Source organism: Lepus europaeus, chromosome 1, assembly GCF_033115175.1.
Source record: "Lepus europaeus isolate LE1 chromosome 1, mLepTim1.pri, whole genome shotgun sequence".
Classification (NCBI taxonomy): Eukaryota; Metazoa; Chordata; class Mammalia; order Lagomorpha; family Leporidae; genus Lepus; species Lepus europaeus.
The window spans coordinates 175,048,240-175,074,734 of NC_084827.1; the positions used below are offsets into that span (position 1 = coordinate 175,048,240).

A 26,495-nucleotide genomic window follows, 5' to 3' on the forward strand; every position below is an offset into this window, starting at 1 on the left:
TCCCATATGGGCTCCAGTTAAAGACTTGGATGCTCTGCTTCCGATCCAGCTCTCTGCTATGGCCAGGGAAAGCACTGCAAGATGGCCCAGATCCTTGGGTCCCTGCACCAGCGTGGGATGCCCAGAGGAAGCTCCTGGCTCCTGGCTTCAGAAGAGCGCAGCTGTGGCAGTTGTGGACATCTAGGGAATGAACCAGCAGATAGAAGACCTCTCTCTCTCTCTGCTTCTGCATAACTCTGCTTTTCAAATAAATAAATCTTAAAAATGAAAAAAAAAATAATTATTTATTTGAAAAGCAGAGTCACAGAGTATAGAGAAAGAAAGCTTCCATCTGCTGGTTCTCTCCCCAAATGACCACAACAACCAGAGCTCAGAGCTGAGCCAGGCTGAAGCCAGGCACCTGAAGATTCTTCCTGGTCTCTCACATGGGTAGCAGGGACCCAAGCACTCTTCCATCTTCCAGTGCTTTCCCAGGCACATTAGCAGAGTGCTGGACCAGAAGTGGAGCAGTAGGCGCTTGAATCAGTATCCATATGGATACCAAGGTAATGTGCTGGCTGCACCTTAACTCACCACACCACAATGCTGGCCCTACATTCAATGTCTTAATATCCTATTTAAGAACCTCAGGGGCCAGCACTGTGGCATAGTAGGTTAATTCTCTGCCTGCAACGCAAGCATCTTATATGGATGCCAGTTCTAGTCCCAGCTGCTCCTCTTCCAATCCAGCTCTCTGCTACAGACTGAGCAAGCAGAAGATGCCCAAGCACTTGGGCCCCTGCACCAGGTGGGAGACCAGAAGTTCCTGGCTCCTGGCTTCGGATCGGCTTAGCTCCGGCCATTACAGCCAATTGGAGAGTCAACCAGCGGATGAAAGACCTTTCTGTCTCTCCTTCTCACTATCTCTAACTCTACCTCTCAAAAAATTAAAATCTAAAAAAAAAAAAAAAAAAAAAAAACCTCAATAGTCAACTCAAATTATTCTTATTTCATAAATATGAATCTCTACTACAGAGGGCCCATTACCTTACCATCAAATCCTCACCACGATTGTACCCTTCAGTTCCCAGTTCTATACATATCCAAGACAATGAAGGAGCCAGTTCAAGCCTCTCCTCTCTCCAGAAGTATACTGAATCTCTCTAAAGAAGTTATGTAGTCCAGTGCCTTAATAATCCTAAAGTGGCAGATTTTAATGAGCTCATTTCCAAAAAATATGTATGTATCCTATGCTCTGGAGCCTACATGGAGTTACTAATACCTGTAAAATGGAAACAAACCTAGTTGACAGTAAATTATAGAAAACGATGAGAATGCTATTTCACAACATAATTTCTCAACATGTCGCACCAAAACAAGCTCTGACACTCACCATGCACATTGTATTATGTTGGGAACCTCATGCCAAGCACTGCAGGACAGAATGAGATTTCTACCCTCAAGAAGCCAAGATGTAAACTATTTATGTAAGTTAGGATGTGAAGGCCATACTGAAACAAAGAGGAGAAACAGGAAGAGTAAAAAGTAAAAATCTTATAGAAACTACTGGAAATGTGTATATGCATAGCTTGTAGAAATTAAGATGGCAGAAGGCTATCAGTTCAGTTCAAGAAAACTATAAAAGCAAGGGCAAGAAATGCTAAAAAGTTCTGGGGTGTGTTCAGAGAGGAACAGCAGTTCAATCTGTGACCAAGGGCACAAAACAAACAGGATTACAAAACACTGGGGCCACAGAAGGCAACATCATTTTCATATATTTGTTATTTACAAGTTAACACAAGGACTTGATTTTTGCGAATTAGAGGGAAAAAAAGGAGGTCTTCCACATGACTTCCCTGAATACCATCTGTAAGACACAGAGCAGCTTAAATTAAAACTCAATAGACAATTTCATGAAAACTCAATCTGAGTTTCCAGGACATAATGCATGTTTACAGCATAGGATTTAAAGTTGTGTTAATCTTAAACCTTAAGGGGGCTGGTGCTATGGTGTAGCAGGTAAAGCCACTGCCTACAGTGCCAGCATCCCATACGGGTGCTGGTTCGAGTCCCAGCTGCTCCACTTCCGATCCAGGTCTCTGCTATGGCCTAGGAAAGCAGTATGAGATGGCCCAAGTTCTTGGGCCCCTGCACCTGCATGGAAGACCTAGAAAAAGCTCCTGGCTCCTGATCAGCATGGCTTTGGGCATTGCGGCCAATTGGGGAGTAAACCAGCAGATGGAAGACCTCTCTCTCTCTCTCTCTGCCTCTCCTCCTCTCTGTGTAACTCTTTCAAATAAATAAATAAATAAATCTCGGGAGGGGAAAAAAAAAAACGACTATACAAGTTGGGCCAGCACTGTGGCGTAGCAGGTAAAGCCACTGCCTGCAGTGCCAGCAACCCACATGGGCGCCAGTTCGAATTCTGGCTGCTCCACTTTCGATCCAGCTCTCTGCTGTAGCCTGGGAAAGCAGTGGAAGATGGCCCAAGTCCTTGGGCCCCTGCACTCACGTGGAAGACCCAGATGAAGCTCCTGGCTTCAGCCTGGCCCAGTCCTGAATGCTGCAGCCACTTGGGGAGTGAACCAGTAGATGGAAACTCTCTCTCTCTCTCTGCCTCTCCTTCCCTGTAACTCTTTCAAATAAGTAAATCTTAAATAAAAAAAAAAGAATGAGTAGGAATTTTGAAATCAGGATAGAACTCATTGTTTATGACAGCCAATAAATTGATTAAAATACACACTGAAGTGCTATAACTCAGGTCTTGAAGGCTTGTTGATGAACACTTCAGTTTATGGTCTTCAAACTCTATATATGGGTAACACCATCTTTATAGAAATAAGTACATCTTTTCTAAAAAGAAACAGAATAAACAAAAATGATCCATCCTATCATAAATTGGTTGGAAACACTATTTAGCCTTACATTAAAACATACAGGTCCTCAATGTAGCTTCTAAATGATCAACTATCATATGCAAATGACAATTAAGATTCATATGAAGTAATGACTTAATTTTTTAATATGCAAGATTCAAAGTAACTTGCACACTCTAAAATTATACAGATTAAAAAGGAAGCTGCCAAGCTCATTTTAGCATTAACGATGTTGAAGAATATGGACTGAAAACAAAATAGGAAGGACACTAAACCATTAGAAAAGTATTTCGAATGGTACTCTCCTAAGACATACTTGTTCAACACTTATTAAAGAACCCCAATGATGGAACAGGCACTACAAATAAGTGGTTACCACTTGGCACAGTGGTTAAGACACTGCTTGGGATGGGAGTGCCAGGAGTCAAGTCACGGTTCCAGTTTCTTGCTAACGCATACCATAAGAGGCAGCAGGTAAATGCTCAAGTGCATGCTTCCCTGCCATACTCCTGAGAGATGCAGATCAAGTTCCAGGCTCCTACCTTTGGTCTGGCCCTGCAGGAAACCTAGAGTGAAACAACAGATGAAAGGTATGTATCTCTGCCTTTCACATAACTAAATTAAAAAAAAAAAAAGATGAATTCTTGGGGCCGATGCTGTGGCACAGCTGGTTAAAGTCCCCGCCTGTAGTACAGGCATCCCATACGGGCACTGGTTAGAGTTTCAGCTGCTCTACTTCTGATCCACCTCCCCGCTAATGTGCCCAGGAAAGCAGCAGAGGATGGCCTAAATGCTTGGGCCCCTGCACCCACGTGGAGAACTGGAGGAAGCTCCTGGCTTCAGCCTGGCCCAGTCTCACTCGTTGCAGCTATTTGGGGAGTGAACCAACAGATGGAAGATCTCTGTCTCTACCCCTCTCTGTAACTCTTTCAAATAAAGAAAAACAAACCTTAAAGAAAAAAAAAAATTCTGATTTCAAAGAATTCATAAGCAACCAAGAAATACTACTGGATTCTCAACTATTTGCAAGATGGCAACACACAGCAGAAGAGTATTAAATGAGGTAAAAGGCAAGACTACGTGACTGGGTGGAAGAAAAGCTTTGTGTTCCAATTCATCTCTGTAGCCTAATCTCAGTATACAACTGACAATTACCTTGAAGTTAGGTAGTAAGAACGGCATTTTTCAGGTTAGGCACTAAACTTAAAAAGGTTAAATTATTTGTCCAAGGTCACAAAGATGGAAAGGGCATAGACATGACATGAGCTCAATTTTTTTTCCTTCAAATCAGACTCATTTGAACAGTACTATTCACTAATGGAAACCTAGCTTTTTTAATCTCGACCACTAAAGTGGCTTCAAATTAAGCATAACCATGAAACTATTATCAACTCAGACGAAGCAGTTAAGCCTTTTTGTGTACAAGTTCCTTTTTCTTCTGGCCAATCCAGTATAATGAAGCTACAAGAAACAACCAAAATTTGAAAGGCCTCAGAGGAAAGAAAAAAAAAAGCAGAACACTGAACAAACTATCTTTTCGCCAATAATCTGAAGCTATCAATAAATAAGGGTACTAAAGAACTACATTCTGCAAAATCAGAACATTAGCCAAATTAAATCCACTTAAACAATAAAAGACAGGTCCAGCATCTGCACACTATTGGCCTATTTACTGCAAGCAACAGCCAAGCAGCCATTATGGAGCAACCATGTCAACAGGCAGAACATGTAAAGCTTACATGACATGTCAAAAAACGCAAGGGCTGCGATGATAAAATAGTCTACAAACTGTACCTGTCGTGTAATATACACCATGTTCTCATCCTTCCACCTTTTGTGGCCCTAACTGCAGCCTGGCCTACAGAAAACAGAAGCACTAAATAAGCCACTGGCTTAACACAGAAGTAACTCACACTACTCATTCACATCTCATCCATTAACTGGGTGAGAAGGGAAGAGGCCAGAGACACTGAACCAACCATGGGAAACACCGTGAACAATCTTTTAGGGCCAAAAACCCTTCCAGGCAGAAGACTGGTTACATTTTCAGCAAGACCAGGCTATCATTACTGGTTTGGGGCGGGAAGGAAAATGGAGTTTATTTTTCCATCAGGTTTACGAAAGCACCTTCAGACATACCACAACGATGAGATAACTCTTGCCCTCAGGAAGCCTGTTATCCAGTTGGAAAACAGAAGCAACACATGTCAACAAATGGCAGCACTACAATCCAGAAATGAAGCACAGAGTTAACCAGAAAGTACAAGGAAAAGATAACAGGGCAGAAGCATGTTTGAGGAAGTGATCTGAAAGGGCATGCTGACGTTGTCCTCAGCATCTTCTGACTGGTATATGACTTTGTACACAGTGAGAATCTGCTGATTTAAATGAGGGAAAAGTACAAGTCAGGGTAGCCACAGCAAGAAACAACTTGAATGAAAAGGATGGGGGGGGGAGGGAGGGACCGGACACACACAGTGCCACAGTTGGTAAAGCCACCACCTACAGTGCCAGCATCCCATAAGGGCACCGGTTCTAGTCCCGGCTGCTCCACTTCCAATCCAACTCTCTGCTATGGCCTGAGAAAGCATGGGAGAGCTGGAAGAAGCTCCTGGCTCCTGGCTTCGGATTGGCCCAGCTCCGGCTGCTGCAGTCAAGTGGGGAGTGAGTGAACCAGTGGATGATGAGTCTCCCTCTGCCTTTCCTCTCTCTGTGTAACTCTTTCAAATAAATAAATAAATCTTAAAAAAAAAAAGGAAAAGCACTATACAGGCTGCTGTTGACTGGATATCATCAAATTCCCTCAGCAAACATGGGGAAAAAAAGGAGTAAACTGGTACTACTTTTGCTCAAAAAGATGCCCACTTGCACATTTAACAGGGGAAAGAAAAAAACCTCCTTAGATTCTGTAAAGAAAACAGAAACCAAGATTCAAAACCATTTTTTCTCAACTGTAATCTTTAACATTACAAAGCCAATTTCATAATAACCACAAACCAGAATGGGTACATGTCTGTCAATAAAAAAATAGGAAGAAATTTATCTGAAGTTTCTCTAAACAATATTAACAAGTTTATTCCTATGCTATATACAGGAAAAGTATCTGGAACGCTGATGCAAAAAAAAAAAAAAAAAAGATTAAAAAAATGGGACCACATTCTACTACCGATTAAGCAGCAATTTCAAATTAGAGAATGTTTTAACTTATTTCTTCAACCTACCTTACATAGGATGACCACCCCCACTGATAACAAGCTGTATCTTTTTTTAATGACTTCAAAATAGCTAATGTTACTTTCCAAAACACTAACACAGCACACAAATTATTTAGCATTTTGGTTTTTTTCACAGCTATTGTAACATCTGGGCCTTACAACCACCAAGTAAGATAGAGAGAGGTATCACCCATTCCCACTTCACAGATAAAATAAATGGAGAACAGAAAGGTTACATGACTAGCTCAAGGTCACACTGCTACCAACTGGCAGTGTGCAGGTTTCCAAGCCAGCAATGGGTCCTCTGGGCTAGGATGCTGTCCTTAAAACAGGACCATAAAACCTTGTCTGGACAACATAAACATGGCAATCTTAAACAGCCAGAATGTTAAAGTAAACACTACCCTAAATTTACCTTGCTAAGTGAAAACACAATTTTTTTTGACACTAGCATCTACCTAGGATTCAGTTTTAAAATGATTTTACTTTAGTACTTTCTGAAACCCTTCGTGTCAAGAGTGTTCTCTAGTTTTTAGAAAATGAAGACAAAAAGCTTGATCACAGACACATACTAACTAGTGAATGTCAGCTGAACGGACTTAATAGCCACTCACAACCCTGAAATACTAGGAGTGAGAGGAAACAAGGATAATGTTGGTTACAGTCCTTCAATTCTTAGGGGTATGGGCACTCTCACAGAAAGGCAGGCATGTACCAAGCCCACAAACCTCAACCACGTTGATGTGCTCCCTTAAGCTTAAATGAAGTAAAAGCTGCCCAATCTCAAAAACACAGAAAGCCAAACTTGGGAATTTCTGGGGCTGAACATGGAGCAGGCCTTGTGAAAAGAATCAGAAGTTATGTTTACTTTAAAACTTAATATTGATCTGTTTGCATACTGTAAACAGAAAATTAAGCCTCAACAGAACCCTCTACAATTTGTTGTCCCTAAACCTGATAATTCCACTCCTCAAGTCTAACTGCCCCCACCACCACCACCAAATCCCAGGGTGTAAATGCGACACACACACAGGCCTGTGCCTTTTTGCTAACACAACTAGGACCTTTGTTCACAGCGCTGGTTTTTCACCCCACTCAATAGCTCTTTCAACTTTCTACCCCGTATTTTTGTTTTGTTTTTTAGAGGGGGAGATTCTGAGTCTCAACTTGCCAGGTCTTTTAAAACGCACACACAAAAATGCCAAAAATATCTAATGAGACTCTCGAGAGAAACAGAAAGTTAAGCACACCACTGAAGGGCCTAGGAGCCGGAGGAAGGCCCGGACGTCGGGTGATATGGCAGCCCCGGGGAAGCCGACGGGCAGCGGGACGTCCACTGGGGGGGACCCCAACCCCCCACACGCACAGGGCGCTCGCTCACCAGCCAGGCCCCGTCGACGAAGCCCACAGCCGGCCTGTCCGAGCGGCCGAAGCGTCTAAGTTACCTCCCGGCGATGGGCAACGGCTCTTGGATTTCTACGAAATTTCCACCTCTAGGTAATTAAAAGATTTTTGTTGTTGTTGTTGTTGTTCTAAGCAAGGAAGAGACGCCGAGGGCAGGATTTGGGATCCCACGCCCCTCCAACGTGGTTCTGTCCTAGCAACCCACTCGTTCCGGAGAGGGGCTGACGGGACGGACAGACGTGGTAATAGGTTTTATGTAATCCACATATAAATAAATTAATCGCCTGACTCGCTCTGAATGCTAATGCGACCGGGGTGACAACCGGCCCACCCCCCCCCCAGGCCATTGACAAGGATGCCCCGGCCCCCTCAGTCCAGTGTCTCGGCCTAACTCGGGGCCCCAGGGGTCCCTCTCGCCTCAACTTCCCACAACACCACAAAGCTGCCCGGGCCCGCCCGCCCCCGGCGGACCCCTCCGGCCTCCCCTCCTCGGACCCTCGCTCCCCACAACTGCGGCCGCTCGGGCTGCTCCCCGGCTCTCCATTTCCGGGCGGTCCCCGGCCCCGGAGCCTCCCTGCTCCCAGTTTCCGGGCCCCCCGTCCCATTTCCGGGGAACCCTGGCCGTCTCCACACCCCCCCACCTGCACTTCCGGCCCCCCACTTTCTCTCCGCCTCAACGCCCTCCAGGCTCCGAAGCCCACTTCCGGCCCCCCCAGCCCCCGCCGGGCTCCCCGAGGCTCCGGCGCCTCACCCGGGCGGCGTGAGGGGCCCTGCTCGGCCCCGGGGGCCGCCGGCGGGGGCCCGCAGGCCGCCCCGCTCCCGCCGGCCGCTCCGGCCTCCCGCGAGCGAGCGCCTCGCCCGTCAACCCGGCCCGGCCCGCCGCCGGGAGCAGGCCGGAGGGCCGCGATGACACCCCGGGCTTCCCGGGACTTTCTGTGCCCGCTCCCCCCGCCGCGCCGCGCCGCGCCCCCGTTACCTAGTTAGGCCCCAAAGTCTCCGGCCCGGACGCGGCGGCGCGGCAGGAACTTCCACTCGCTCCCCACCCCCCGGCGGCGGCGGCGGCGGCGGCGCCTCGCTCCCTTCAATTATCAGCTGAGCCGCAGCACCGCGCCCGGCGTGCGCCTCCGCCCGCGCCGCCTCCCCGCCCGCCGGCCCGCCGCACGCCCGGGGACTACTTTGCCCTCCGCGCCGGCTGACGAGCGCGTCCGCGGGGCCGGCCCTGCTGCCTCACTCGCGGCCCATCGCGGCGCCCCTCCCTCCCCCGCCGCCCGGATCCACTCGCCGAGCGGCCGCCGATCTCCTCCCCGATCCCTTCGAGGGACCAGGAAGGGAACTGAGGACGCCGCTTGGTATCCCTCCGCCGGGGTCACCCCCTCCCCTCCGTGGCAGCAGGAACTAATTCCCCTTCGGGTCACCCGGGCTCTAGACGTGGGGACTTCGCGGATCGCGGCTTCCCTGGCACCCCCCCGGGAAGAAGGGACGGCCCGCACCAGTTAGAAAGCCCCCGGCCATCTCTCGAGAGCGGGGTTCGATTTAAACCAGGGCTTTAGCCCCATGACCCCACTCAGGCCCCGCCCCTTCCTGGTTGTCCTAGCGACGGCGGTGGCGTCCCAAGATGGCGTCGTGGCTGCCGGAGACTCTGTTCGAAATTGTCGGACAAGGCCCGGCGCCGAGCAAGGACTACTACCAGTTACTGGTCACCCGTTCTCAGGCAAGTGCGAGCGGCGGGCTGCCCGCTCCCCTGACTTCCCCACCGGTCCCGCCTGCGGCCCGGAACGCGCGCCTCGCCAGGCCCGGAGCCACCGCGGCCCGCCGGAAGCGCCGGTCCCGGCTCCCGGCCGGGGGATTCCGCTCGTCGCCTCGGCCCGGCGACCCGCGTGTGCCCTTCCGTCCCCCGGCCCGGCCCGGCGACCCGCGTGTGCCCTTCCGTCCCCCGGCCCGGCCGGCGGGCGTCCTACCCCGGCCTGCCGGCGCGCCGCCTCAGCCCCGGAGCGGGAAGGACAGAACGACGCGGCCGAGGGTCCCGAGAGGGGGCCGGCGGCGCCTCTGTTCCAGCTCCGGGCTCGGGGCGGCCGTCCGAGGCCCGCGACCGCGGCGCGCCCGGCGCTCACCTGCCCGGAGCCCCCGCCGTCCCGTCGACCGTGTCCGGAGGGCGGCCCGCAGCCCCGTCAGCCGCGCGGCGCGCCGGCCCCACCCACCGTGACCTCTGCCGCTCACAATGCGACCGGGCCGCTGCGGGGCGGGGGCCTGGCGAGCCTGCGGGCGGGGGTCCCGGGGCCGGGGGCCTGGCGAGCCTGCGGGCCGGGGGTCCCGGGGGCGGGGGCCTGGCGAGCCTGCGGGCCGGGGGTCCCGGGGGCGGGGGCCTGGGCGAGCTTGCGGGTCGGGGGTCCCGGGGCCGGGGGTGAGGGCCTGGGCGAGCCAGCGGGCGGGGGTCCCGGGGCCGGGGGTGGGGGCCTGGGCGAGCCTGCGGGCCGGGGGTGCCGGGGGCGGGGGCCTGGCGAACCTGCGGGCCGGGGGTGCCGGGGGCGGGGGCCTGGCGAGCCTGCGGGCCGGGGGTCCCGGGGGCGGGGGCCTGGGCGAGCTTGCGGGTCGGGGGTCCCGGGGCCGGGGGTGAGGGCCTGGGCGAGCCAGCGGGCAGGGGTCCCGGGGCCGGGGGTGGGGGCCTGGGCGAGCCTGCGGGCCGGGGGTCCCGGGGGTGGGGGCCTGGGCGAGCCTGCGGGCGGGGGTCCCGGGGGTCGGGGCCTGGGCGAACCTGCGGGCGGGGGTCCCGGGGGTCGGGGCCTGGGCGAGCCTGCGGGCCGGGGGTCCCGGGGGCGGGGGCCTGGCGAGCCTGCGAGCCGGGGGTCCCGGGGGCGGGGGCCTGGGCGAGCTTGCGGGTCGGGGGTCCCGGGGCCGGGGGTGAGGGCCTGAGCGAGCCAGCGGGCGGGGGTCCCGGGGCCGGGGGTGGGGGCCTGGGCGAGCCTGCGGGCCGGGGGTCCCGGGGGTGGGGGCCTGGGCGAGCCTGCGGGCGGGGGTCCCGGGGGCGGGGGCCTGGCGAGCCTGCGGGCCGGGGGTCCCGGGGGCGGGGGCCTGGCGAGCCTGCGGGCCGGGGGTCCCGGGGGTGAGGGCCTGGGAGAGCCTGCAGGCGGGGGTCCCGGGGGTCGGGGCCTGGGCGAGCCTGCGGGCGGGGGTCCCGGGGGTGGGGGCCTGGGCGAGCCTGCGGGCGGGGGTCCCGGGGGTGAGGGCCTGGGCGAGCCTGCGGGCGGGGGTCCCGGCGGGCTGGGGTGGGGGCCTGGGCGAGCCTGCGGGCGGGGGTCCCGGCGGGCTGGGGTGGGGGGGCCTGGGCGAGCCTGCGGGCCGGGGGTCCCGGCGGAGCGGGCCGGGGGTGGGGGCCTGGGCGAGCCTGCGGGCGGGGGTCCCGGCGGGCTGGGGTGGGGGCCTGGGCGAGCCTTCGGGTCGAGGGTCCCGGCGGAGCGCCCCGGGCGCGGCTCCTCGCACTCTGAGGTGGCCCTCGATGGCTCTCCGCGGTCTCCCAGGGCCCCCAAACAAAGTAGACGTGGATTAGGATCTCTGGTTTAAAAAAAAGTGTATTTTGTGTTTTTGTAAATCTAAGATTTAACACTATTACAATAGCAGATCAGCTTATCAAATGTCTAATGAAACCCTTTATAGGGATTTTTTATTTATTTTTTTACATATTTAACTAGGGTTTTCTTCTATTGTGAAGTTTGCTCCTTTTTTGTTACTTTTTTTTTGGAAGGATTTTTGACTTTTCCATTTGCTTTGAGATTTATGACCCTGACAATTTTGCACCAACACGAGTGAAACACATAAAAACATCCGAAAGGTAATAATTTTCCTATGTAATAACCCCGATGGTTTTCAGTTTCCCTCTACTGCTTTCCGTACTGTGTCTGTAAAATTTCTTTCCTCCAGGTCTGGTGTTCAGGATGTGTTGGTCTCTCTTGCCCTACGCCTGAGTTGAGCGGGTTTCATTCTTTAATTTTGTAAATCGGCCTTAGGAGCAGCCTCCCACAGGGTCCTCAGGAGTTCTGGGGTCGGTGTCATTCAGACCGTGTCCTGAGGTCCAGCTGGAGCACACGGCTCCCCTCTATGCAATCACCCGCTCGCTCATCCCCGCCAGCATCCTCACTCCTTTTTCCTTAACAGATCAAAAAACTCTACAACATGTTGGCCTTCATTCTTTCTGTCATTTATAAAATCCTTTTCAAGATCTGATCCATCTTTTTTTAAGCATATTGAATAAATCCACTGCAGTGCTAGCCAGGGAGAGTTCATCTCAAATCTGATTAATTCACCCTCTTTTTAAAGTAAAATTTGTTGTAAAAAATAGCAAGCCAAAAAAAAAAAAAAAAACCACCACTTTTTAAGTCAACTGTCTTGAGAATATGCTATTTTCTAACCACAAGATAATTTTTCTAAGTCTCAGCACAGGAAACCAAGCATCCAGTAAGAGGTAGCCTGACATAAATAAGTGCCCAAAGACTAGAATTAAAATGTGTTTTATAAGACGGACTTTCTTCTGGGGTAACTTTCTAAAATTGTCTCTCATACTTTTCTCCTCCCTTTTGCTTTTAGTCCAAAAAATGTTGTGTTATCCAGAATAAAAATATGCCCCAGATTTAGATGTATCATTCTTTCATGCCGATTCCCTCTTTACATCTTTTTAACTGCATTTTTGTTGTTGTTGGCTTTAACTGTCATGGAATTTAGGTCAAATATTTGTCTTATTAGTGCTGTACCACCATTGACGTGGTCCAGAATATAAATGTTATACATAAATATTTTCTTTGCCTTCACACACAGTAAAATTCAAAATATGGATGTTTTTATTCTTATAGAGGCATAAAACAACAGCGTGCTTTTTTAAATTTCTTTTTTTTTTTTTTTAAGATTTATTTATTTGAAAGTCATAGGGGAGACAGAAAGGTCTTCCATCGGATGATTCATTCCCCAGTTGGCCACAATGGCCGGAGCTGCGCTGATACGAAGCCAGGAGCCAGGAGCTTCTTCCGGGTCTCCCATGTGGGTGCAGGGGCCCAAGGACTTGGGCCATCTGCTGCTGACCCAGGCCATAGCAGAGAGCTGGATCAGAAGAGGAGCAGCCACGACTAGAACCGGAGCCCATATGGGACGCCAGCACTTCAGGCCAGGGCGTTAACCTGCTGCACCACAGCGCCAGCCCCTTCTTTTTTTTTTTTTTTTTTTTTTTTATTTCAAAACAACTTTCAGAGCTTTAGGTCTGTATAGATTTCTCAAATCTGATCTGTTAGAAAAACCAGTGCATTGGCCGTTGCTGCAGCTCACTAGGCTAATCCTCCGCCTAGTCCCGGTTTGGGCGCCAGATTCTATCTTGGTTGCTCCTTTTCCAGTCTAGCTCTTTGCTGTGGCCCGGGAAGGCAGTGAGGGATGGCCCAGCCCCTTGGGCCCTGCACCTGCATGGGAGACCAGGAAGAAGGACTTGGCTCCTGGCTTCGGATCAGCGCAACGCGCCTGCCATGGCAGCCATTTGTGGGGGTAAACCAACAGAAAGAAGACTTTTCTCTCTCTCTCTCTCTCTCTTGATGTCTAACTCTGCCTGTCAAAAAAAGAAAAAAGAAAAACCAGTGCACTGCTTTCTGTGTCAAAGATTCACCCAGCTTTTCACTCTAGTTTGAATAGTGTAAATACATTTTCTTATTTTGGATTCGTAGATTCATAGTACGTTAGAGCTGGAAAGAATCTTGAATATTGTTTCGGCCAGGAATATTTCACACATGGCTTCTAGGAAAGTCCCAAATTGTGTTCCTGAATGAACACATCCAGTGCTTCGTTTTAATCAGTAACTTGGATTTAGCATATAGACGCAAAATACAAGATTCCTGCCTTCAAAGAACTTGATCGTTGAACAGACGTGTACTGAACATGTCTCATATTCCAGATAAGCTATTCTAGATGTTGGGGGAATGTCAGTGACCCTAACAAGTACCTTTAAACACTTAAATGATTTTACCTTTGGTTTTTTTAACCCCATGGGAAGTTCATGAGAAATTGCCAAGGTAATGAATTGTACAGACATTTTAAAATCTTGAATCCAGAGGAAGCAGGAAATCGGTTTAGGTAATCGAAGAGAGTTCTGTTAACAGTTGTTTTGCTCTTTCTCCTCATATTGGAAGTGTTGCTTAAGATGACCGAGGCTGGTGGCTTAGGTTTAATGTGACAAATAGTGGGGCAGTGTTAGAATTCACAGAGTGGCCGTTTGCAGTTAATCACACCGTTGTCCAGAGAGTGCCAGCGCGCTGCACGCCTCAGGAGATGCAAGGCGGAAGAATCAGGCAGTAGATGAGTCTTACTCTGTCTGCTTTTCTAAATCCTCACAAAGCTCCAAAAAGATCGCTGAAGCTAATTGTCATTGGGAGGGGGAATATCAAAAAGCTTGCCCCCCTCCCCTCCAAAAAAATGGCAAATAGTTTTGAGGTGCCTTAGAATTGTTTGTACCCCTGACAGATTGAAATCACCTGAGGTCCCAGGCCACCCTATGACAGGAAACTGTCATCTCAGTGACTTGTGACAAAGGAATTTTCAAAAACTACACTTGGCGAAGACTGAGAGACAACAAAGAATTGTGCTAATGCCATTTCAAACTCTGACCACTTTTAAAGATTTAAAATTTAAATGCAGTGTTTTTTTTTTCCCAGAAACCTTTTATTCAAGGTATACACACTTCATGCATTTCATAAATACAAATTTAGGAACACAGTGATTCTTCCCATCCTACCCGCCCTCCTAAATGCAGTCTTGTAGACATGTTAATGCATGCCCCATTTGACCCAGCAGATCCATCTCTAGGATTCTATATCCAGGAATGCTTTCATTGTTGTGAGCAAGAAGATTCACCAAAGTAAAATAATTATAAATATTATCTTTTCATTGGTAGAAATGTGTTAAGCTGTGGTTCATTCATACCATACTGTAGCATACCATGCAACGTTTTAAAAACAGTGAGGTGCATTTCTATTTAATTAGTAGACCAAGTTAAATATTCAGCAAAAAAAGCAAGTTGCTGGGTTAAACATAGTATGATCTTTTTTTTTATTTATTTAAAGGTCGTTTTAAATGAATGTTAGTAAACTTTTAAGTAAACGTTAGAGGAAAAGGCTGCAGTGCTTTGCTGTTAGGGATAGAGTAATGGCTTGCTTTCACTTATGCATTCACGTTTCTGAAAGATCTGAATTTTGTACAGTGAGCTTTTATTTTGATAATCAAAGCATCAGAGGTTTAAAATGAAAGCGAAGGAGGGACACTGCCCCACTCTCTACCTCGGCTTCCCCGTGTCACAAGCGCCACCTCTGAGCAGGGCCCCCTCCATGTTCACCACTGGCCCAGCACTGAGAGTAGCTGGGTCACCAGAATTCTGTTTTTCGAGGCAGGGGAGGGGGATCTAATTCTGCAGATTGAAAAAGTGCGCAAACGAGTTAGTGATTGCTTGTAAAACTGTAAGGAAACCTTAGTGACCAGCAACCGCTGACCTTTCTTCCTCTTTCTGTGATAATATAGGTAATCATTACTTGTGAGAAAATAAAGGATCCCTCCTGCTTGCCTTGTTGGGCACGAGCTACGGGGTACTTCAAAAAGTCTGTGGAGAGATGGAAGTAGAAGATAATCCGCATTTTTCATGAACTTTCTGAAGCCCTCCTGTACCCCTAACGAGCAATAGAGAGAGCTGAGGAGTAAAGGCAGGCAAAGGTCACCCACTACATAGGTGGATTTTGCCCCTAATCAGGGTAAAGAACAGAGTTCCTCAAGCAACTTAAAATCTTTTTTTTATTTTTTTTTTAATTTTTTTCTTTTTTTTTTAATTTTTTTTTTTATTTTTTGACAGGCAGAGTGGACAGTGAGAGAGAGAGACAGAGAGAAAGGTCTTCCTTTGCCGTTGGTTCACCCTCCAATGGCCGCCGCGGTTGGCGCGCTGCGGCCAGCGCACCGCGCTGATCCGATGGCAGGAGCCAGGTGCTTCTCCCGGTCTCCCATGCGGGTGCAGGGCCCAAGGACTTGGGCCATCCTCCACTGCACTCCCGGGCCACAGCAGAGAGCTGGCCTGGAAGAGGGGCATCCGGGACAGGACCGGTGCCCTGACCGGGACTAGAACCCGGTGTGCCGGCGCCGCAAGGCAGAGGATTAGCCTAGTGAGCCGCGGCGCCGGCTTTATTTTTATTTTTTTAAGATTTATTTATTTGATAGGCAGTTATGGAGAGAGGGAGAGACAGGTCTTCCATTTGCTGGTTCACTCCCCAGATAGCCGCAATGGCTGGAGCTACACTGATCTGGAGGCAGGAGCTTCTTCCGGGTTTCCCACGTGGGTGCAGGGGCCCAAGGACTTGGGCCATCTTCTGCTTTCCCAGGCCTTAGCAGAGAGCTGGATCGGAAGAGGAACAGCTGGGCCTCGAACCGGTGCCCATATGGGACACTGGCACTTCAGGCTGGGGCTGAACACCTGCTGCACCACAGTGTTGGCCCTAAAGTCATTTTAAATGAACACCAAATTGCACACTTTGGGAGCTAGATGAGTACAGTCACCTTACTGTCAGGATGGTATTTTCCTCGTGAACCCAGGAACCCCTAAGTGGTGCCCTGCTATAGCCTCCCTTCACCCCAACACGAGGTCCCCAAGAGCCAGACAGAGAGCAGATAAGCAGAGAGGAGGCTACCCCCTCGTGCTTCTGCCTGTCCTTTCCTTGTCCCCGAGGGACACTGCCTGCTCATGGAAGTCCGCAACACAACACCCGGTCTGCCCGCTGACCACCAACCACGGCCACAGTGTTTCCACACAGAGAGCCAGAGGCCAGCCGGGAGCTTCTCCCTTCTCCTTGTCTTTGTCTTGAATTTCCCTTCCTTCAGCTGGTCTGCTGCAGCCCTCATCTCGGCGTGTTTTGGTTTTCCCTGCTGCCGTCACGTACACCTTCGCCTGCTCTTCAGCAGCAACTGTAGTAAACATGCCCAGCCCGGCCCTACAGGTTGGGCCAGGTGTTTGTCACAATAAACCGCATTATTCTTCTATTCTTCATTGTCTGACACACTGCAGAAAAATTATTCCCAACCTGTGGACTGTCCACGATGTGCCCAAATTAGTGGTGTGAAATCACTTTAAATCAGAAATTTTAAATTCCTCTTAGTTTTGTTTTTTTTTTTTTTTTTTTTTTATGCCACTTTGGGGGAGGAGAAAGATGCAGTAATTCAAGTAAGGTGGTTAATCTCTTAAGCATAATAGTCTTCAGGGCGGTGCCATGTTAGAACGCAGTCATCACGTGGCTCTAGAATCTTCCTGTCAAAATCACATGACAACACAGCCTCAGTCATCGTTTCTTTCCAGGTAAATCCTTGGTTCAGCACCTACCAGCGCCTACTCACTCTGGGCAGTTAATTTGGTCTCACCCTATGTTGACACAGATTTGCTTTATAATTATATGGGGCAGTAGAGCACTTAATTGGGAGTCGCTGAGTCATGGATCCTTTTATTCCTCCTATTAGTCTGCCAGCTGTTGACCCGGGGCTAGGCCCTTAATTTGTCTGGGCCCCAGGTGCCTCATCCACATAATAAGGTTACTGGTCTGAGAGATCATTGAGGTCTATTCCATCTCTGAAATCCTACTTCACGTGAAGTCATGTGTCATACAGGGAAAAGCACTGGGCGGTTCTTTTTTTTTCTTTTTTCTTTCTTTTTTTTTTTTTTTTTTTTTTTTGACAGGCAGAGTGAACAGTGAAAGAGAGAGAGAAAGGTCTTCCTTTTTCGTTGGTTCACCCCCCAGTGGCTGCCGCAGCCGGCACACCGTGCTGATCTGAAGCCAGGAGCCAGGTGCTTCTGGTCTCCCATGCGGGTGTAGGGCCCAAGCACTTGGGCCATCCTCCACTGCACTCCCGCGCCACAGCAAACAGCTGGGCAGGAAGAGGAGTGACGGGACAGAATTTTCTTTTTTTTTTAACTAAGTTTGCCTCCGAGCCTCCTGTTACTAACTGTAAGACCTAGTGTGAGTGTTCACCTGCCCACTGTTCCATTTCTTCATCTGAAATCAGCTCAGGGATTCGGTGAGAGCCCACCCTGTGTAAAACACACCCAGGCCAGTGTTCTGCAAAGAGATGTTTCATGGTCAAATAAAATTGGAAAGCCTTGTTTGAAACAAAATTGTATTTGCTTCTTTTCTCTGGAATTCCTCAGAGCCTCTGAAACCCTACTGTGCGTCATGACTCTCCAAGAGGAGACTGCTGAGGTGTGGAGCTGTCCCTCCCTCCAGGCCTGCCACCGCGGAGCCCTCTCTGCCCTGAGGATCTTCAGGAAAGGAGACTGTGACGGTGGAACACTGGAAAGCACCCTGCAGTGGGCCTGGCACCCAGCAGCAGACACTGAAGGAATGTCTGTCAGACGCCAAATCCCTGAAATGCCATGAGAACAATGATGGGATCCCTCTAGTCAAGTCACAAATACGTTACTTATTTTTACACTTAGCTTATATTTATACACACACACACACACCACATTGGTGTTTTGACTAGAGTTGCAGTGGATGTGTAGATCAATTTGTAATTTGACATCTTTCAAAATTTTCAGTCCACAAATACAAGCTTTTTTAAAGAAGTTTTTTAGGTATTTCATCTTGTGTAGTGATTTCTCATCTTACCTTTTTAAGCAAACAAACAAAAGATTTATTTATTTAAAAAGCACAGCAACAGAGGGAGATCTTCCATCTGCTGGTTCACTCCCCAAATGGCCTCAACAGCCAGCTCCAGGCCAGGTAGAAGCCAGAAGCCGGGACTCCATCCAGGTCTCCTGCTGGGAGGCAGGGGCTCAAGTACTTGAGTATGGTGCTGATGTAGGACACAAAGCTGGATGCCAGGGAGCAGATCAAGAAACAAGACTTGGCTCAAGGCCTGTCACTGGCTGGCAGATTATCCTTTTGTTTTGCAAATGAATGTGCCTCTGAGGGTCCCTGAGCATTTTATTCAAGCCTCCTCTTTGGATGATTCTTCACTGATTAAAAAATCTTCAAACAGAAGAAATATCTACACCTTTTAATGCCTTAACTTGTACTTCCAAAGTCTAGATAAACATGTGTTGGTGCAGCCACAGAGGAGAGCCTCTGTCATCCCTAGGAATACAGTAGGATTTTGAACAAATGTTTCGTTGTTTGGGAAGGCTGAGCTCTCATCAGCCCTCTGGATCCATGCCTATACAAAGCAGGTATAATTGGAGCAGAGAGTAAGCCTGAAAATCATGACAATCTCAGACTCACCAGCTCAGCACAAAATGTTGGCTTCCTGACAGTTTATAAAAACACCGATCACCTGGTGATAACATCAAGCTGAAGAGGGTGTGAACACCATGGTTTTCAATAGTTTGTCTGACCTGGTTTTTATGACCAGGAGACAAGAATTTTGTAGAAATTGTTAATTCAACTCTTAAAAAAAAAAAAACTTATTTATATGAAAGGCAGAATTAGAGGGAGAGAGCTTCCATCTGCTAGTACAAACCCCTGATGGTTGCAGTAGCCAAGGTAGGGCCAGGCTACAAGCCAGAAGCCAGGAACTCCTGGTTGGCCTGTGTTGGTGACCAAGCCCCAAGCACTTGGGCCCTCCTCCTCTGCTTTCACAGGCATCTTTGCAGGGAGCTAGATCATAAGTGGAACAGCCAGGACTTGAACTGGCACCCATATATGGGATGCCAGTGTTACAGGCAATGGCTTAACCTGGTACCCAACAATGCCAACCCCAACGATTCAACTGTACTACTTACAGTTATGAATTTTGAATCCTTAGAATTGAAGAATATCTAAAATCAGTAGCCTGAATCGGTTTTGGTTATTTGTTTTTAAACTAATTTCAACTCATTCAACCAACTACTGTTTGAGTATCTTCTGTGTACCCAGTGCTACCAGGTTTTGTGCCAAGCACTAGGGATATTATTTGGAAGCAAAAGCACAGGGTTATCTGCTCTCTTGGATGCTACTTCGAGGAACACGAGCCAAACAGATGCGTCAGCCATGGCAAGTGCTGTCAGGCAGATACCAAGTGCCTACATGCACCGTGGCAGCCTTGGTCAGGGTCAGGGAAGGCTCCTCAGCAGAAGTCAAGCTGGACCTGAGAGGTGGGCGATGAGCTGCGTGGACAGAAGGCCGGTGCAGCTGGAGCACAGAGAGTGGGGAGGAGGCAGAGGCCAGGCTCTGGGCTGCTTAGAACATCTTCGGTGACGTGGGCCTGCTGCTGAGAAAACAAGAAATGATTAATTTTTGAGGGAGTGAGGAGATTGGCTTGCTATATAGCCTAATGATTGGGACACATACTTTTTTAAAAAAGTATTTTAATATATTCAAAGTTTAATTCCTATTTTTTTCTTTCTGGACTATATATAAAATAATGATATAGTTGATAGCATTTTAGAGCTGCTGAAACGTGATCAGGTTTGCAGTTGAAGATCACGTTGGATGTACCATAAAGAACAGATTTATGGTTATCTGCGTGGATCAAGGTATTTATATGACTTAACAAAATGCAGAAACTGCTGATGCTGAGTAACACTGGTACTAATTTTCGTCTATATTATAGTGCTCAATTTCAAAATTTCCTGTCCGTAGTTTGTTCTCTAACTTTATCATAGCTAAATACTATCAATCCAAATTTATAAAAAGTCAGCCGGCGCCGCGGCTCACTAGGCTAATCCTCCGCCTTGCGGCGCCGGCACACCGGGTTCTAGTCCCGGTCGGGGCACCGATCCTGTCCCGGTGGCCCCTCTTCCAGGCCAGCTCTCTGCTGTGGCCAGGGAGTGCAGTGGAGGATGGCCCAAGTGCTTGGGCCCTGCACCCCATGGGAGACCAGGAGAAGTACCTGGCTCCTGCCATCGGATCAGCGCGGTGCGCCGGCCGCAGCGCACTACCGCGGCGGCCATTGGAGGGTGAACCAACGGCAAAAGGAAGACCTTTCTCTCTGTCTCTCTCTCTCACTGTCCACTCTGCCTGTCAAAAAAAAAAAAAAATTTATAAAAAGTCTGTCTTCAATAAATACCCCCTTTTATTCAGTAGATAAGCTTAAATTGGTAGATTGATATAGATGAAAAATCTGTATAGTCTTGCCCTTTAAAGGGAAAATGCTGCTTTGGGAAACTGAAAATTTGAAAACTACTAGTCTAGGTGATAGGAATCCATCAGGGCTATTTGTGCAGGAGAATAGAATGATGGAAGTTTTAGAATAGAACGGCGACTCTGGCCACAGCCATGTGGAAGATAAAAAGGAGAGGGAAAAGGTGCTGTGAGAACAAAAGAGGAGAGGCAGGCTTGCTTTCTCTCCCCCAAGAAATAGAAAGCTTTCTGCTTCCTAAAAATAGAAGGGTTATATGAAATAACACATCTCTCTTCCCCCATCGTAACAGTTTTATTATTTTATATGTGGTGCTTTAGTTCCAAGTTGTCTTTCCTGTCTAAAGCTGTATTACAATGTCTCTTCAGCACTTTTTTTTAGCCAAGAACTCCATGTAGGTCGCCCAAATGGATGGCAGTGACCTAAGTACTTGAGACATCACCTGCTGCCTCCCTGGCTGTACATTAGCAGAAAGCTGGATTGAAAGTGGAACAGCCTGGACCCGAACCAGCACTCTGATTTGGGATGTGGGAGTCCCGAGTAGAGCTTAACTTGTTACGCCACAGTGAGCAGCCTGGCCACCCTTTTTATAATAGATAATCTTGGACAATGAATACGTGGAAGAGTAATGGAGGATCTAGAGGCAGCCACTGAATCAGAATTTGACATAAAACAGTATGAATGTAGAAACAACTCTTTCCTGTTGGGTGCCAGTCTCTTCTGTTTTAAAAATGCTGAATAGGGGGCCAGTGTTATGGCGTAGCAGCTAAAGCCACTGCCTGTGATGATGGTACCCCATATGGGTACCAGTTGCTGTCTCGGCTGCTCCACTTCTAATCCGGCTGATGGCCTGGGGAAAAGAAGCGGAAGATGGCCCAAGTGTTAAGGCCCTTGCTACCACATGGGAGACCCAGACGAAGATCCTGGCCCCTGCTTTTGGCCTGGTTCAGTCCTGGCTGTTGCAGCCATCTGGGGAGTGAACCAGCAGATGGAAGATCTTTCTCCTCTTTCTCTGTTTCTCCCTCTCTCACTATGTAACTCTTTCAAACAAGTAAATATTTTTTTAAATGGAAATAAATAAAAATGGTGGCCATCTTGGCCATTACCATGACTCCACCTAAGACACTAGAGAAACTAAGAGGCAGTTGGTTACATTTTTTAATGCTTTTGCATTTTGTCTATCAAATTTATTTTTCTCAGTTGGCCTTGTTTAAGCTGTGACTAAAGAATCCTTTTAAATAAATGAAATATTATTCCTAAATAGTTTTTTATACAGATTTTTTTTTTTTTTACATTGTGTCTTTTTGGAAGGAGTTTGGTAACACTGCCTGCTTTGTAAGTACTAAAAGCATAACTACAGACATCTGATGGATGCATAGACATAGTAGGCACCTTCACATCATAGTGCTAGGGTAATGACCATGCCTTTGGGAGTAATTCTGCCATGTTTACGTGTGCATCTGATTTGTGAGAAATAGGCTATACAACTCATGTATATGTAATTCATGAGTTGAATTATGTCCCCTCCCACCCTTCACCCCTCCCCGATAAAATACTCCCCACCCCTCAGCTTGTGATTTTGTTTAGAAGCAGGGTCATTGCAGATGTGGTTAGTTAACATGAGGTCAATACTGGAGTCGAGTGGGCCCCTAATCCCACATGACTGGTGCCTTTATAGGAAAATAGTGTGTGAAAACACAGACTGGATCAGGGGTGACGGCAGAGATCATAGTGTTGCAAAAAGAGATGCCAAAGATGTCAGCAAACCTGCAGAAGCTAAGAGACCAGGAGGGATTCCCTTTAGGTTTCAGAAAGAGTATGGCTTGCCAACACTGGCCCCAGAGCCTTGAGACAATACACTCGTCTTGTCAGAAGCCCCCATTTGTGGTGCTCTGTGAAGAGCGTCCTAATAAACAGGTGCAGAGTGTAGGGCATTCAAGTGGGCCAAACAGGTGGCCACAGAAGTGGGGCAGCCTCACCTGTGCATCACCCCCACGGCTAACCTCTCATGGGGGCGAGAAAATGCAGCTGCCCCGTTCTAGCGCTCATTTCATGCCTCGGCCAAGCCCCACCTGAGCTCAGTCACCATCTGTGTAGAGCGATCCCTTGGCCCACTCCTGGCCACAGGCTGGACACCTGGCTCTAGACCAGGGCATCCTCTGCCTGGCCAGCAGCCATATGGCTCCGTGTGGCCTGGAGTGACAAGGTGAGCCCCCTCTCTCGACAGTTGGGACTGACAGACTCCAAAGGAGATGACTGCAGGGATTAGCTGCAGGGAACTGAGCCAGAAGGGTACAGAGCAGCTCCAAATGGCCATTCTGAAGCTGGTGCCGGCTGCTGGCCAGGAGAACACTAGGGAGAAGACTGCCCACACGGGAGGTGGGAGGGCACAAGGAGGGGACCTGTGACAGGCAGTTGAAACCACAACTATGCTTTGCATTTCCTAGAGATCCCAGTGTCACTGGGCTTAATGCCTCCAGTAAAAGACGGCTGGTCCCAGCCTCGCTGGCAGTGAGGTGCGTGCTGGAAGCCAGTGTGAGTGATTCTGGGAAGTCTCCTCAAAGGGCGGGGGGATAAGCCTTTTCATCTGTCTGCTTGGTGGTGAGAGGTAGATAACGGAAGAGGGCTCCTCCACCACCACCCTGGCCTAGCACCAGGACTCAGCACGCTGACAATGGCTTTGCTGCTCCTCCGGGTGCCACTTTTTTTTTGACAGGCAGAGTGGACAGTGAGAGAGAGAGAGAAGGATCTTCCTTTGCCCTTGGTTCACCCTCCAGTGGCCGCACCGCGCTGATCCAATGGCAGGAGCCAGGTGCTCCTCCTGGTCTCCCATGGGGTGCAGGGCCCAAGCACTTGGGCCATCCTCCACTGCCTTCCCGTGCCATAGCAGAGAGCTGGCCTGGAAGAGGGGCAACCAGGACAGAATCCGGAGCCCTGACCGGGACTAGAACCCGGTGTGCCGGCGCCTCAAAGCAGAGGATTAGCCTCGTGAGCCGCGCGCCAGCCAGGGTGCCACTTCTGCCCTGTTGCCTTTCCCTTCCTCTCCCATCTTTCCATTCCCTTTTTATTCCTCTTCCTCTTGGTTTTTCTTTAGCTTTTCTGGATGAATGCACTGATTAGCACCTCTGCATTCCTCTAGCCCGTTACCTGGTGCACTGGGTCTTTCTCCTGAGAAATAATGTGGAGAACACCGTGGTCAGGATGCAGAGCCAGGCTTCCTAGAATTGAGGACTAGCAGCTCCCAGGGGGCTCCAGCACTAGCCAAAGGGAAGGTCCCAGGGCATCCAGAACAGCAGTAGCCCAGCTTTATTCCACCACAGGACTTGGCCACTCCACCTCCCACGGTGTCCCTGGGGCTCCGTGTCCTTCCGCTTACGCTGCCCCTACCAGCGGCTCAGTCCTGGGCCTCCAGCTCTGTTTCTCACACAGAGGCCATCTCATGTTTTCATTCAGCCACGTGTCCGTGGTAAGGGGCTGTCTCCCTCCAGACCTGCTCATCAGCCCCACCGAGCATGCTTTGCCTGTCCTTAGTTGGGGTGTTAGGAGCTGATAATTTTGCCAACAGCCTTTGTCTCCATTCATGATTGAACAGTGTGCTGATCTTACAAAGGAAAAGTCATGTCTTCCCTAGCCTCATCCGAGATGGTCCATAATGCCAGACCCAATATTCTCAGTGGCCATAGTGATTCTAAGATGGGCCTACCAGTGGCTGCAACTGGATAAAGGTGCCCCTGCCTATCCCAGGATCCGGCACGGTAGAGATGAGAGCCATTACCCTGCTGCTCCACTCTGTACCAACTGTACAGCCAGCACAGAAGGCAAAGGTGCACAGGGGTAAAGGGTTGGATCTCTGTGGCATCATTTGAATCTCTGGAGCCAGCTGGGCCTTATTTATGTAAACCAGTTAGGTCCTCATTTTCGCTCAGAACAGATTTGAGAGGCTTTTTGCGTCACCTGTAACTGAGTGACACATCCTGTGACCACCCTGATCCTATCGCAGTGACTAAGAGTGGCAGGTCAAATGTCACCTGAAGAACAAAGTGTGCTCAAGGAACGTCAGCCCCAGAGATGGGGCAGGCAGACTGAAGTTCAGCCTTCCTGTGCAGACAAGGTCAATAAAGGCTTGGAGTTGACAAGTCACAGTGGCTGTCAGGTCATGAGACCAAAACAGAACAAAGTGAAAAGCCGGTGAGTTAGAGACGAGAAGCATCCTGGAGCCTTGGCCCATCGGCAGCCTTGCTGCAGGTGCTGTTACCGTGTGTGTGTGTGTGTGTGTGTGGACGTGATGTGGACTTCTCCCAGTATCTATTCATAAAGACTCCATGGAGTGGTATGTGTGGAGTCAGCTGCCTGATACAGGGTCTGGAATCCCTCCTGGTCTGGACTTATTCCTGCCTCCCTCAGAGACTGCCTTTCCTATAAGATCCATTACGAGATCAGCAGTGGGGGTAGGTACTTAGCACAGAAGTTGAGGGAGAGCAGTAGAACATTCCTCTGAGAGTTGACCTTGTAGGATGCAGAGTTCCTTGGGGACATCATCTGGAGTACCGTGTGGATTTCGATGGCCTCTAGTTGTTCAGTCCTGGACAACACAAAGCATAGGCAGTTACTATCTGTCCCAGCTGACAACCTCTTCTTTTGAGATCCAGCTGGAAGCCTCAATGTCAAAGACTTAGTTTTAGCGCGTTATATATAAAAAAAATTAACAGGTTTCAACCATCTGGTCAAAGTTAAACCTGATCATCCTAACTTAAGCTGTGGACCAGATCTAATCTGATAAAGCTGACTTCTTTAAGATTCAAGTTGTTAAAGCAATTATACCCAATAAAGGCAACAGAAAAACACATGAAACTTCCCGAGATACTAGGGCAGTTACAAAACATCAGGAAAACCTTGTTCAAAAAGGATTGGCATGTGATACTGGCATGAGCCAATCAGGACAGTTGCATACATCATTTACAAAGAGGTAGAACATCAGGTAATCCTGCTATCTTTTAAGAAGAGCTAACTTTAAAATAATTCCTTCTAATCTCATCCAAACTAACCTTGTACAGCATTCAATTTCCGCATTCTACACAACATGCGTATTCCTTCAGTTTCTTTTTGTCAAAAAGATTCTATCCAAACTTTCTTTTTTAAAGATTTGTTTATTTATTTGAAAGTTACACAGAGAGAGGAGAGAGGCCTTCCATCCGCTGGCCCACTCCCCAATTGGCCACAACAGCCGGAGTCGTGCCTATCCGAAGCCAGGAACTTCCTCCAGGTCTCCCACGTGGGTGCAGGGGCCCAAGGACTTGGGCCATCTTCTGCTGCTTCCCCAGGCCATAGCAGAAAGCTGGATCGGAAGTGAAGCAGCCGGGACTCAAACCGGCGCCCATGTTGGATGCCGGTGCCTCAGGCCAGGGCATCAACCCACTGCGCCACAGCACCAGCCCCAAACTTTCACTTAACCTTCTGTAACCAAGGATGCATTCTCATGCTTATAGCTCCCTCAACAACTTTCTTTCCTACCCATTGGTTCCTTCAATTCAAATCCTAAGCAATCATCCTCAAGGCCTCTAAATTTAGAGAAACTTATCTTTTTTTTTTATTTTTGACAGGCAGAGTGGACAGTGAGAGAGAGACAGAAAGAAAGGTCTTCCTTTGCCGCTGGTTCACCCTCCAATGGCCGCCGCGGCCGGTGCGCTGTGGCCGGCGCACCGTGCTAATCCGAAGGCAGGAGCCAGGTGCTTCTCCTGGAGAGAAACTTATCTTTAAAAGAACGTGCAGAACTTTAACCCATGGTTACTTTGAAGCATTTTTTGAATTTTGAAAACACTAAGCAGTTGTTTCATCTAGGTAGGAAACAGGTGATTTTCACACAATTACTTTAGCAAAGTGTTGCAAGCCCTAGGAGTCTGGGGAAAATATTTAGCCTAGA

General features: G+C 49.2%; 2 protein-coding genes across 13 annotated transcripts in view; one reads left to right on the forward strand and one right to left on the reverse strand.

Moving 5' to 3' along the window:
* Positions 1-9,653, reverse strand: part of TRIP12 (thyroid hormone receptor interactor 12) — a 157,598-nt gene extending 147,945 nt beyond the window's left edge. For 10 of the 12 annotated variants that reach the window (XM_062193269.1, XM_062193262.1, XM_062193254.1 and 7 more), the window contains exon 1: positions 8,451-8,559. The gene's annotated coding sequence lies outside the window, so the exon portion shown is untranslated. Of the gene's footprint in view, positions 1-7,451; positions 7,546-8,450; positions 8,560-9,585 lie in introns of those variants that run through there. The other 2 variants (XM_062193202.1, XM_062193196.1) reach the window with 2 other exon arrangements.
* FBXO36 (F-box protein 36) overlaps positions 8,751-26,495 on the forward strand; it is a 103,041-nt gene continuing 85,296 nt past the window's right edge. The window contains exon 1 of the mRNA XM_062197404.1: positions 8,751-9,185. Coding sequence (XP_062053388.1) covers positions 9,090-9,185 — 96 coding nt within the window. The 5' untranslated portion in view covers positions 8,751-9,089. The remainder of the gene's footprint in view (positions 9,186-26,495) is intronic.